General features: G+C 40.7%; 1 protein-coding gene across 5 annotated transcripts in view; it reads right to left on the minus strand.

Moving 5' to 3' along the window:
• The window catches only part of nr3c2 (nuclear receptor subfamily 3, group C, member 2), a 435,445-nt gene that overhangs the window by 99,401 nt on the left and 321,561 nt on the right, over positions 1-14,483 (minus strand). For all 5 annotated transcript variants that reach the window (XM_069926407.1, XM_069926406.1, XM_069926405.1 and 2 more), the window contains one exon: positions 8,845-8,961. In XM_069926407.1, coding sequence (XP_069782508.1) covers positions 8,845-8,961 — 117 coding nt within the window. The remainder of the gene's footprint in view (positions 1-8,844; positions 8,962-14,483) is intronic.

Raw genomic sequence — 14,483 nt, forward strand, 5'->3', positions numbered from 1 at the left:
CCATCAAGTGGGTGCTCACCGGCTCCCTTGGCCTCTCCAGGTGCCAGCATGCTGCTCAGGTGCTGCACCTTGACACCTTGAGAGACAGAACTCCAATCACATTGATGGATGAGATGCTCGCGCTCATGGACGATCACACCAACTGCCCACTCTTTGAGAGCATCTTCCTTGACCATATGCCTGAAGACATCTGGCTGTTTCTGTCCCAGGAGAGCTTCGACGACCAGAGGAAGGTCGCTCAAAAGGCTCAAGAGCTATAGCTTGAACGATTTCTGGAAGCCTCAGCAGTCCAGCAAGTTATGAGTCCTGGCCATGACCATGCCAAGCCTTCCTCTAGCGCTGCGGAAGAAAACTCAGCCCCTGCAGGGGCCTCAAAGAGCATAGCCAGAAGCAAGCTGACAACTTCAGGCTTCTGCTTCTTCCACCAGCACTGGAGAGCCAAGGCTTGGAAGTGTCGTCAGCCCAGCTCGTTCCAGGGAAACAAGCAGGCCGGCTGCTGTTAATGGTTGTGGCGGCTGGGCGAGAACACAGCCTTCTCTACCTGTGGGATACAATTGGCGGCCGATGCTTCCTAGTCGACACCGGTGCCCAGATCAGCGTCATCCCGGCCACAGCCATCGAGTCCCAGAACCGGCCTCGAGGACCTCCACTCCATGCAGCCAATTCAACGGAGATTCAAACGCATGGTGACAAGACCGTCCACTTCCAGGTCAGCCAGCGGAAGTTCTCATGGAGGTTCACTGTTTCATCCCTCCCAACCTCCATTCTGGGTGTCGACTTCCTCCTCGACAACAGACTCCTGGTCGACCCTCGAGGTAGGTGACTTGTCGATGCGCGTACCTTCTAATCCGTTCGCCTTAAAACTTCCTGCATAGAGCAGCCACAGATGGCCACGGTCAGCACACCCAGGTACGAGTTTCAGTGCATCCTGGATGAGTTCCCATCCCTCCTCAAGCCACAGTTCTCCACCGCCACACCACACCATGGGCTGTTTCATTATATCCCCACCCAAGGCCCGCCGGTCCATGCCAAGGCACGCCGGCTCCTGCCGGATAAGCTCCAGATAGTGAAAGAAGAGTTCTCGCATCTGTAGGAACTGGGGATCATTCAACGCTCCGACAGTCTGGGCACAGCTCGCCAACAGACTGGGAATTGAGCTGCATCACACTCTGCTCCACCTGGTCCCGAAAGCCTCCAGTTGCTGGTGCCACAGCGGAGATAATTGATGGCTTAACGACGCGACAGTCCTGACCGTTACCACATCCCTCACATTCAGGACTTTACGGCTAACTTGCATGGCGCGAGGGTGTTCTCCATGGTCGACCTGGTGCGCGGGTATCATCAAATCCCAGTGCATCCCGAGAACATCCCCAAAATGGCCATTATCACCTCCTTCAGCTTGTTTGAATTTCTACGCATGCCTTTCAGTCTCAACAATACTGCCCAGACCTTCCAGCGCCTCATGGTTTTGAATTTCGTGTTCATTTATCTGGAAGACATTCTTGTTGCCAGCAGATATCGGGCACAACAAAAGTCTCACCTGCGCACCCTCTTCTCGTGACTGGCCGACTTCGGCCTAACGATCAACCCGGCCAAATGCCAGTTCAGGAAAGAGTCCATGCAGTTCCTAGGCCATACCATCACGGCTGAAGGAGCTACACCAGCTGCTACGAAGGTAGCTGCAATCAGAGAGTTTCCACGCCCAGACAACTCAAGGGGCTACAAGATTTCACGGATATGGTCAACTTCTATAACTGATTCATTCCAGGTGCTGCACGCATCATGCAGCCGCTCTTAGCCCTCATCACGGCCAAGGACAAGACACTCGCCTGGACTACAGAGGGCAACAGGGCATTCGAAGCCATGAAAGTTGCCCTCGCGAAGACTACCCTGTTCGTTCACCCACACACCGACCTTCATATGGTGCTCTCCATCGATGCCTCTGCCATCGCCATTGGTGCTGTCCTGGAGCAGCAGGTTAACGATCAGTGGAAACCATTGGCATTCTTTAGCCGACTTCTTCGTCCGCCAGAGTGCAAGTATAGTACTTTAGACCATGAGTTGCTGGGCATGTACCTTGCTGTGCATCATTTTTGCTATTTCTTGGAGGGGAGGCCTTTCACCATTTTTACCGACTACAAACCCCTCACTCAGGTGCTCGTTATGGCTAAAGATCCCTGGTCAGCCCGCCAACAGCGTCACCTGTCCTTTGTGTTGGAGTTCACCACCGACATTCAGCACAAGGCGGGAAAAGGCAATGTGGTTGCCGACACGCTCTCCCGACCGGCCATTTGCTCGCTGACACCCGGCCTAGACTACGACTAACTTTCCTGGGTTCAGAAGTCGGACAAGGAGATGCAGGCCTTCAGGACTGTCATCATGGGCCTGCAGTTCCAGGACCTCTCGACTCCTCTCAGTGATGATATCGTCCTGTGCGATGTCTCCATGAGTACCCCGCGACCAGTAGTCCCGCAGCAGTGGTGCAGGCAAGTCTTCCACCATATCCACGACCTCTCTCACCTTTCCATCAGGTCCATGGTTCGTATGGTGGAAAAACACTTCATCTGGCATGGGCATCGAAGGCAGATTGTGGACTGGGCCAGAACCTGCACCCATTACCAGCTTTCCAAGGTACATAGGCACACCACAGCATCCATGCAAGATTTTGAACGCATTCGAGAACGGTTCGGCCACATACATGTGGACATTGTCAGCCTCTTACCCATTTCCCGAGGTAACCGTTACCTTTTCACGCTGGTAGACTGCACCACTCGTTGTCCCGAGGCAATCCTGATGCCAGATGCCTCCACGGACTCCTGCTTTTGGGCACTTTCGATAGGTTGAGTTGCCTGGTTCAGCGTCCCGACCCACCTCACTAGCGACTGTAGCACGCAGTTCACCTCCGCTCTCTGGGCATAGCTCGCCAACAGACTGGGAATCAAGCTGTATCACACACCGATCTATCACCCTCAGGCCAATGGACTGGTCGAGCGATTGCACCGATCGGCACATGGCCCGCCTCACCAGCCCCGACTAGATGGATGAGCTGCCTTGGATACTCCTGGGCATCCGCTCGACAGCCAAAGAACACCTACAGGCTTCATCGGCCAAGCTCGTCTACGGTGCACCGCTAGCCCTGCCTGGTGAGTTTATTAATGCACCTCACAACTTGCAACAGTCACTGCATGGTTTACTTCCCTGCCTCCGGGCCCAGTTGGACTCATTCACACCCCCACCACCTCCCAGACACGGCACATGGGCCTCTTACATCCCCAGCGAGCTGTATTCCACAGAGTATGTTTTTTATCAGGCCAGGGCCTTCCACAGCACCCCTTCAAAGACCGTACGAAGGGCCATACAGAGTCATCCAGCGTTCAGGATCCACCTTCACACTGGAGATCAGTGGTAAGAGGGAACTGTTTACTGTGGACAGATTAAAGCCAGCACACCTTGACCCCAGTGGTCACAGCTCAACCTAAGAAGCGAGGCTGCCCGGCAAGAAAGGACATTGGCGCCGGTTCTGGGGTCGGGGGGGGGGGGGGGGCTGTATGGTGGCATGTCACACACGCGGCGGGGCTGCCGGCCAAAATGGCACCATCCGGAGTTTCTCCCCGACCTTGGCACCAGGCTCAGAAGCCCGCACTCTGCGGCCCACATGACACCCCGGCAACGTCAAGGCCCCTGGCGTGGTTCTCAGCCAGGATCCAGGCTGGGACCATAGGACCAGCCAGGCAGACCTCAATAAACAAGTTTTTGCTCACTGAACTCAACCCGTCTGGTTGTGAGATCATTCAGTAAGCAGAGTAGCCGCTGCTACATTTCCACATTATTATTCAGATCATTGATATAGACAACAATTTTTTCATGTCAACATTAATTGGAGATTCTGTACTTTTAAACTTCGATGCAAACCATTTAAGGTTATGCTTAATGATTCAGAAGACAAATCTACATGTCAATATGTGATTAAAGATAGTACACCAAACAGATTAATTAATAATATCTGAAATCTTTTGCACCAGGAGATTTGTAAGTTTTATAGGAAATTCACAAGCCGCTATCTTCAAGGTGATAGTGCTTTTCAGTTAAATTCAACAAGGTAGGAGGAGATGAAGTTGAAACTATGTTGATAATTATTGAGTCTGAACTGTGGGAGTTACCATGAAGTCATACAACAAAGAGGTCGATTTTCCAGGATGAAGAATGTTATGATGTTTCGCTGAATTCAAATGGATATGGAATGTATACTAACTACAATAACATCCATTGATTGGATGAAAGTGTGCATCCCCAATTGATCTTCACCCCACATTCTGTATGTGGAAGAAGCAGTAGATCTCTTCAAAAAATGAACAGTGGAAGAAGAAAGGGATCGATAAATACTAAAGCAGGTGACAACTTCAGTTTGCCATGACATTCTACTTTTCTTCTATCTCCATCTTTGTCCTTTTATTCTTTTTCTTTTTTAAAAATTAACATTTCATGATATACACAGCATAAGGAGAATAGAAATAATACAATTAAAATGGTATCTCCAAGTCTACATATTATAAGTATCATATATACATTCCAAAGAGTGAAAATATGACATAATAGAAATAATTCTTCTAATGAAGAAAATAAAGAAATATATATATTATATATAAACCCCCCCCCCCAAACTAATCTATTAAAAAAATAAGAATACAACTGAGCGGCCCATTCAGAGGATCTGTCGAATAGCTTAAAACATAGCATATACAGATAACGAAAATGGAAAGAATTATAATATGTCTGGAAAGGAAGAGTTAATTCATAGAATAATGGCAGTTATACGCCATGACAGTAATCAATAAATGGTTTCAATTTTTCTTCAAATTTAGTAGTTGTATCCAAAGTATGACTTCTGATTTTTTTTTCTAGATTTAAGAAAGAGCTAACATGAGAAAGCCATTGAAATAATGTAGGAGAATCAGAGTCTTTCCATTTAAGTAAAATGACTCTTCCAGCCTATAGTGTAAAAAAAGCTATAACTCGATATGCAGAAGTCGGTAAGCAACCGTAATTCCAACAAGAGCCGTTAAGGGGTTACGTTGCATTTGAATAACCAGTATCATTGAAAAAGTTTTAAAAATAGCTTTCCAAAATTTTTTTAACAAGGGACATGACCAAGACATACAAGTCAATGGAGCCACATCAGTATTGCATTAATAGGCTCTTTCAGGTGCCCAGAATATCCGGATGTAAAGCTGCATATTCTACCCCTATGCGGCTCTCGGAGTACCCACCCAAAAGAGCAGGAGGTACCTCCAAGACACACATTCTAACCCTCCTCCGGGAGGGATAATCACCGGAGCACTGAAGTCCCCCTAGGCAACTGGAATGCAGCCGCCTGAAAGCTACAGTGGACAGGAGTCGAAGTGCGCTCTAAGGTGCCTTCTGTGCAGCTGTCCCTTTCAGTGCTTTCAGGGCTGCCACCTAAACGATGATTCCAAAGCTCTGCATCCACTTCTGCTGGTGCATTCTTGACGGAGAATGCACCTGAAAGCGGCATATCACAACTAGAGCTCGTATTAGGAAAGATGCGAACCAGTATATTTTTAGACACATAAGCTCTATGAATTATTTTAAAATGTATTAAAGAATGATGTGCACAAATTGAAGAAGTATCAACATAGTCTAGTAATTCTTCCCCAGCTTTCAAGAGAAAATTTTTGTTGAAATTCCGATTGCCATGTTTGTCCTATCTTATCTTTGTCCCTTTTCTTGATGAATTGGATTATGATGCCTTTAATGCAAAAGTTATTTTAAACTTTTGGAGGAGCTGATATTTATAAATAGAGTTAAAACTTTATATAAAAATCTATCTGCAAAGGCAGTGACTAATGGTCAAATTTCTACTTTTTAAAAATTAACTAAATCAAGTAGACAGGGATGTCCTTTATCGTCAGCTTTGTTTATTTTGGCAATCGAGCCTTTAGCACAATTAATAGGACAAGATTTTAAGATTAAGAGTATAAAGGTTAATCAAGAAGAATGCAAAATAAATTTGTTTGCTGATTATGTTTTGGTTTATTTGACAGACAATACAAATTTCCTGTGTCAATTACATATAAGATTGGAAGAATATGGTGAAGTATATGGTGTATAAGATTAATTGAGATAAACATGAAATTTTGCACTTAGTTAAGGGCAACTATACTCAATGCAAAAAGGCCACTCAATTTATGTGGCCAGACACTGGAATTAAATATTTATGTATTAGGGTCAATAATGAGTTAAATAATTTATATAAATTGAACTATTTACCATTACTTAATAAAATTAAAGAGAATTTGAATAGGTGAAATAATCTACCTATAACTTTAGTAGGTAGAGTTAATTGTATCAAGATGAATATTTTCCCTAGAGTTCAATATTTTTTTTCAGTCGATTCCCATCTCAATTCCTCAAAATTTTTTATAAGACTTGAATACAAGTGTTAGAAAGTTTTATGGAAAGGGAAAATGACAAGGGTTTCTTTGGAATAATTGACTTGGAAGTTTCAATCGGGAGGTTTACATCTTCCCCATTTTAAGAATTATTATAAGGCAGCTCAACTGAGATTTATTAATGTACTGTTTTGTGCTAATAAAATTCCTGTTTGGATTAATATAGAACTTTGTGAAATAGGAGAAATTAATATACAGGATTTTATTTACATAGAATTCAAAATTATTGGTGGGAAGTAGAGATACACCTGTTTTGACTCATTTAGTTGAACTATGAAATAAAATTGATTATGAAATAGGTACAAAAAGTTTAATTTCACAATAAATGCCTATGAATAATCCAATTTTGAGGAGTTGGAGCAGATAGGTGTTGAGAGAATTGAAGATTGTTTTGAAGATGGAAGATTTATTACCTTTGAACGAATGAAGAATAAATGAAATGTGCCAATTAATATTTGTTTCCGTTACTATCAATTTGAGGCTTTTTTTGACATGATAGGTGCTAGTTTGACGTTACCTATCCAGAGTTAATTGGAATTTTTGATACATAATGTTAACGTGAATTTGTAATGTATAATTTACTTCACAAGAAAGCCTCTAAAATTGGGATACATAAGTCAAGATTAAGATGGGAAGAAGATTTGAATAGACAAATATATGAGAAAGATTGGTTGTTAATGTTAGGTATAGGTTTGTCCAATATAACTTTTTGCATTAGTTACACTTAACTCCTCAAAATTAAAAAAAATTGACCCTATATTATCAGATTTATGTTTTAAATGTGGTGAAGAAGTTGGATCATTTCTGCATTCTCCTTGGGAGTGTCCTAAAGTTAAACACTTTTTTGGAACAAATAACAGGGGTTAAGTTTCCACAGGATCCAATGTTATTTTTGTTGGGTAATATTAGGGCTGTAAGATCTAAAATGAAATTAACTATGTATCAAATTGAATTTGTACAAATTGCTTTAGCAGCTGCTAAAGCTATTACTTGGAAATCAGATATAGACTTAGGGATGGAGAGATGGCATGCAGAGCTTCATAACTCTATTCCACTGGAGAAGATTACTTCTAATTTACAAAATACATATCAGGTATTTTGTAAAATATCGCATCTATACTTTCATAATGTGGATATGAATGTTTAACAGACTTTCTGAAGATCCCATCTCTTGGTAACCTCCTGCATTATTATATTATTAAATACTTAACGATATATAGTTTTTTTTAATATTCTCTAGATTTTTTTGTCTTTTCTATCTCTTTTCATTTTTGGGGGGATTTGAGGAGGGAGGAGCATTTTCTATATCAAGTTTTGTTATTGAAAGAAATATATTTACAGTTATGGTTTAAAAATTCTTAAATAAAATATTTTTAAAAACTTTTGGAGGAGCAACAAAAAAACAAAACAAGAAGAAGCAAACACTTGTGCACACAGCTTCATTTGCAATTCACTACTCACTAGCTTCCTCTTACAGCAGTCTTTGAAAGAGAGCTTCTACGATTGGACTGAAGAGCGAAGGTACATAGGAATTTAATGGGAAAACAAAGAGCATAAAATAGTTTGGAGAAAGTAAGGGAGGAAGACCATGATGCTCCTCAAAGCAACAGGCTATTTCACATTTTTTCTAATAAAAGTAGAATGTTCATTAAAAGCCAAACATTTCTGTAGGTGCTAACGGCTGTCTCTGATAAAACGTAGTGCCCTAAAGAAGCAGTCCAAGGATAAATAAAAGCTGCCAAAGTTTACTTTTACCCTTGGGCAATACATTCTCCACTCAACTACTCTATTATTGGGCAGTTACGTAATAGCAGCCTAAATGCTACTGAAAACCCTACATCATCCTCCCCCACCACCTCTATCAGGCTACTGGCCAAATGTTGGTACCAATTCTTAATCTGCTCCCACTCCCCTTCTAAAGCATATGGTATTCTTAATCTCAATTTCTGAGGATGCTGGAGCTCTTTCCCCTCTCTCCTTACAATTCCCCAGTCCCCTCAATGAAACCCATCCCCCCAGTACTTTTAACTCCAAAGAAGTTCTGTGACTGGACATGTAGTCAGGCTCAAAAGAGTAAGCAATTGCCAACCTCCCCTGAGTAATTTTATTGAGAAGCACTTTCACCTTTGAACATGGGGTCCTGTGGGCCTGGTCCAGTCAAGTATTCAAGTAAAGGATAGATCTAACTTTATTAATGTTATAGTCATATCAGGGAAGATATACTTGAGAAAGGAATGTAAGTTTCAGCATGGTGGAAACACATGTTCCAAATCAGATGGTCATATGGAATGATGGATCGAATGATAACTATAAAGTGATAACCAACCAAATATCTCCCTGTCTTCTATGGTTTAAATAATGAAAAAAAAGTTACCTCCCAAATTCATTCCTGCATTGAGACACTTTCGCAATCGGCAAGCTGGGCAGTTTTTCCTCCGGATTTTGTCAATTATACAATCGTTCCTTCCAGCACACAAGTAGTTTTGCTGCCCTAGTTAAAAGAAAAGATTATACAAAATATTAACAAAAGTAAATTTGCATAATTTTCAAGTGATCCAACTAGTTTTATTTTATGTTTCCTGGAATTATGTGCACATTCAATAAAAATACAGCTATTACAATCTGAAATATTGAAAAATGCACCATAAACAGAATATAGAGCACCAATTTCTCATTAATATTCATGAAACAGACAATTACTGCCAGCCTGACCACAACATTTGACTGTTACAAAATTACATCTATTCTTTTGATCCCAAATTCAATACATAAATGCTAACAACCATAACTTGTATGTTAGTCACAGTGGTCATCCACTGTAATAATCAAAGTTCACAAGTATATACAGTAAAATTCCTGGTATCCAGAATTCAAGCAACTGGTAAAAAAATAGGAAACAAATAAATAGATTGATTAAATAAAAATTTAAATAAAAGTTTAAAATGGTAAAAGTAAATGTTCTCTGAAGAAACACGTAACCTCTTGGTGAAGCTGGGAGCAAACATTCAGTCACTGGAGTGTTGCCGCTCGCCACTGGTGCGACTCTCCCAAAGTGACTCCTATCTCTGCGAGGTATAAGACTTTATCTTTATTAGTATGTTATTAAGTATATTATTAAGGCTTTATCTGTAAAGTTTGCGGAGGGGAGATAATTATAACGGTGGCGTGGCTAGTGTGACATTTAATGCAACGCTATTACAGTTGCCAATGACCAGGGTTTGAATTTAAATTTAAAGTTTGCAAATTACGGGTATTACCTGATAAAAGTGAACTTTACATAATTAAGGACTGCAATGCTGATTTTTTTTGAATTATTAACATTTTACACTACATTTTGTCTTTTAAGCTATTTATTCTTAATGTTTTTTATATATAAAAATGTAGATGCTCACACACACACACCTATATTATATACTCATAAATAGACACACATACTGTACTTCAGTGTGAACAGAAGTGAATTATCGAAGATTGTAAACCATGGCAAATCATGCCAGTCTCTCGTGCAACGATCATAGATGGCTTCCTCATCTATGGGTGAATGCTGTGCGACATCTGTGCAATGGGAAGTTATTGCCTCTGGCATTTACCAAATTGTTAAGGTTAGATCAAAGAAATGAATGTCTGGCATTTCATATGAAATAAAAGGACAATGGCCTTAGCAGCACTAATTGTACAGAGAAACCTTCAGGTCCAAGCCAATAGCTCATTGAAAACTTGCCTGTTGTCACGAGAAGGGATTTGATATGCTTGCCTTCATAGGCAGAGACAGTTAATAGAAACGGTAAGCTATCTTGTTTCAGCCATAGAAAATGTTATTTAGGAAGCCCAGTGTTATTCTGGCTGGAAGCCTATGACCAGCGGTGTTCCACAGGGATCAGTGTTGGGACCTCTCTATTACTGCAGTGGTGCAACTAGAACTGTACACAATACTCCAAATGCTGCCTAAATATTTAGAAGTCAAGCATTAATTCTTCCTGCTCATCTAGACTGAATGAAAGATTCATGAAGTTTTCTTTCCCTGAGTAAGGATGTTGGGTGACCTCACTGTGGCAGCAGTGAGGAGCAAATGGTAGCAGAGATTGGCAGCAACAGCCTGGAATGATTCTGAAACATATTTTGATCCACGTTTTAAGTGAGTGAGTCATGTAGTTTGCAGGATGTGACCTACTGATACAATTTCTGTCAGCAGGTCAGAAGTACACTGATTATTATGAGCGCACAATACAATGGGGAAATGATACCAAAGTGAGGATTTCTTTTGAAAGAAGGTGCTTGGTCAAATTTCCTCATGGGTCTGGCATGAATGTATGTATGATTTATATAATAAAAATAATGCAAGATTTTTCTGTATACCTGTATCCAATATTTTTAGGTTTGAAATGAGATTTTAGAAATAAATGAAAAGTTAAAACAATTGACAATATTTAATTAAATTCAAATAGCCCTAAAAATTACATGACTTAATCTCCTCCAATTATTCACCATTGAAATCAATGCAAAAGAACTTTCATCCTCATGTGGATTCCCCACAATATGCATTTCCAACACCCAAACTTGCTGGTATTTCCCTACAAAATCCAGTTGCAAGTTTCTCATTTCTTTCTTTTTTTTCCCCTCTGATCTGTCTATATCTTTCTCTCCCACAGTTTTAATAACTCTTTTGCATCTCTAAGTCAGTCCTTCTCCCTTTTAACTTCAGCATTTACTTCCTCCCCTGCACATACATGACTTCTCTATCTATCACCATCTTCTAGTTCCCTCCTTTTATACTTATCATTATTTCTTACTTATTCGTTCTTTATCCTCACCTATTTTACTTGCACTTTTTGTTTGTCCTTACTACACTCTCCCACTGTGTCATGCTTTAATACATGGGATGAACTCAGTTTTGTAGGTGACAGGGGGCACATTCAGGTTAGGCAATTATGTTGGGATAAGAATCCAAAAGAGTCTGCTTGAAACAAACTCCATCCAATAGCTTGGGAAGAAATTAAAGTGGGAGGTTAAACAGGTAGGTGTCCAGGAATGGCAGAAATCACTTAGGCTGAATGTGTAAACTCTAACCCTAACCATAGTGCATAGCAGCTGAGTAGATGGTGTAGAAACCTTTGGGATCAGTGAATAAACATGGTAAAAGAGGCAAACATTTACTGTGTCATATCCCATAAGTCATTCAAGCAAGGCAACAAGGAGATCTTTGCAGCCAAACAGGCAGTAGACTTGTATGTATTCTTCCAGCCTATAATTTGATTCTTTTAATAAATCGGATTTGGTAGCAAAAGACAAAGCTGTGAAATTTAATTGGGTAGCACATGTTGATATCTACCAAGCAATTCAATTTCAATGAAAAATCATTCAGAGGAGTAAGCTATGGATTTACTGCATGTTTCTCTGGGGGATTTAGGACCTTTTGGCGCAGCCATTTTGGTGCAAGCGATTTGGCACATCCTGTTTGGCGCAGCCCAATTTGCTGAAGACCCATTTAGGTACAAAACTATTTTGGCACAGCTCATGTTCAGGCTTAGTTAGAAGCATTAATGAAAGCAAGATGGGAATTTGTAATACTTTATTATGTTTACATAGAACTAAAAAAAATGTTTATTCTCTTTAGTAAAAATGTTAGAGATAAGTTAATTAACGAAAAATCTAAAATATGACATTTATTCAACATTATGGGCTATCTCTCTTAAATACTCAACATAATTTCTCCCATTGTATCTTCTTACAAGTGTTTGTTTTTGAGCGTCTGCTTCCCTGAATTTCTTTAATTTGAACCGAATATCATGCCCTGCTACAAGATGTTCATTATAAATGTCCCTTCCTCTCTGAACTTTTCATAAACTGTCAATAAATTTCCAAATAACTGGATGTTCCACACTAAGTTCGCATTGTAATCTCCTGTGAGCATCTTCTGTATGATTGTTTGTTCTGTCCTCATTGTTTAAAGTTATTTCATATAAATTCCACATTCCAACTGGAAAAAGCGGTGGACGCCTACCATTTTCTCTGTGTAATCTTCTACCTACATAGTTATTCTCCAACCAGTCTAGCAGCGGTTGCAGTTCATCTGGAAGCGCATCAGCCAAATGTTCAATAGCCTCATCAATGTTTTCAATCGGAATAAATGCAAGACCAATTATCATTTTAGCTCTCAAAGAAAACTCTGAGTCAATGTTATACCTACTCAAGTGTCCCAAACTGACAAGATGTTTTCTCATATTTTGAGCCAAGTGAAAAAAACATCCCGATTTCCGCAGGAGGAAAATACTGCTGTAAACTTGTGAAATTTGCAAGTTCAAAGTCACAGTTGATAATGTCAGGGCAGCATTCAGGCTGTATTTCCAGAACCATTTCAAATAACTTATCACATGTCATTCATAACTTATTTGGGAGTAAAGCAATCAACGGTGGGAACACACCTTTATGTATTTCCCCTAAAATAACATAAACTTGTGAAAATTAGAGGTGGGAAAAATTTGAATGTTCCATCAACACTTAACTTTTCTGATTGTTTCAGAAACTTGGCATTGCCTTTTCTCCCAAATATAAGAATTCTGCAGGTGGTGCTACCGCTGCCGGCTAGTAAAAATTGTTCTTCGTTATATTCATCCACGGAATATGTTTTAAAGCTATCTGGAATTACAAGTTTTTGTAAATTTATTGGATTTACTGGGTAATCAGCAATTTCTTCCCTTGTCCTATGGACCATTTTCTTCAGTGCTCTGTTGCTAGGCATCGTTCCTTGGCAAGCTTCAGACATATTTTCTAGCCACTCGTTAATCACTTGTGCCGTTCCCTCAGCAGTTTCAGCAGTTCGTACTTTTATCTTTGAAATGACGGTATCTCTTTCCACCTTCCATGCCGAAGTTGTATGCAAATGTTCATTAATTTGTTTCACTAGTTCACCATTTCTAATGTGAGTTCGAGCTTTGCAAATGTCCTTCCTCTCATCTCCAAAACTTTGTTATCTTATCAGCAGCTTATCTATCAAAAACGTATATATAGCCATTGTATGAGCACTTTTCCTTTCCACGTTTTGTCAAAAGTGTTGATGGCATTTTAATAACTACTGGAAACTAATGGAAACTACCCATTTATTAGTTCTGCGCCAAAGTGGGCTGTGCCAAATCGCTCGCGGCAAAACAGCTGTGCTGAATGGTCCCATTCCGTTCTCTGGGTCCTCTATGTCCTCTATGCTTTAGTCGAGGACCCCAGACACATGCATCCTTCAATTTTTCTGCAGGGATTTTCACATTTACACGAATGACAAAGGCAATATTTACTCAATATACTTATTCTCATCTCCCTCAGTTTATGAGCCATCTAATCACCCTGATCAACTGCCAATCAGTCCCACTCCATATCCAAATACCTCTGCTGCTTGAACGTGCTCAATCCGCTACCCACTTCCCAATGCCAATTACTGAGGCCCCCTCCTCTAGAAATACCCAAATCTCTGTCCAACCCATCAGTAGAACTCCTATTTATCACCTCCCCAACAATCTCCTATCGTGACTCTTCCAGACTTGATCTGCCTTAAAAGTTCCTGGCTACTGACTCTCTTACCAACCACTTGACCCAAAGCATCTACTCATCATTTGATCCTTACATTGATGCAAGGCTTCAATCGTAACTCCAATTCTCCTGGGGTTCTCTCACCTATGACCTCTGCAGCTTCTTCCTTCACCTCCCCCTCCCAACTACCAATCAACTTTTCACCTATGAGTCAGCTTCAGATATACCTGATTTCTTTTTTACATCATGGAGAAGCATGTGAGGAAATATCATTGAACGTGGAAGGACTGTACATATAGTAAAATGTCTTGGGGCTCAGGCGCTACTTTATTTTTCAGCGTGGGACGCTCAGACAAAATATTCACTGGTCAGCTGCACTCCATCCTATCAATTAGTCTTCACTGTTGCCATTCATTTTTAAAGAAAAAAATATTTTTAGTATAGGCCAAGGTATCAAAATAGGAAGTATGAGTTGAATGGAACAGTCAATTCATT

This window comes from Narcine bancroftii, chromosome 3 (assembly GCF_036971445.1).
Source record: "Narcine bancroftii isolate sNarBan1 chromosome 3, sNarBan1.hap1, whole genome shotgun sequence".
In the NCBI taxonomy this organism is placed as follows: Eukaryota; Metazoa; Chordata; class Chondrichthyes; order Torpediniformes; family Narcinidae; genus Narcine; species Narcine bancroftii.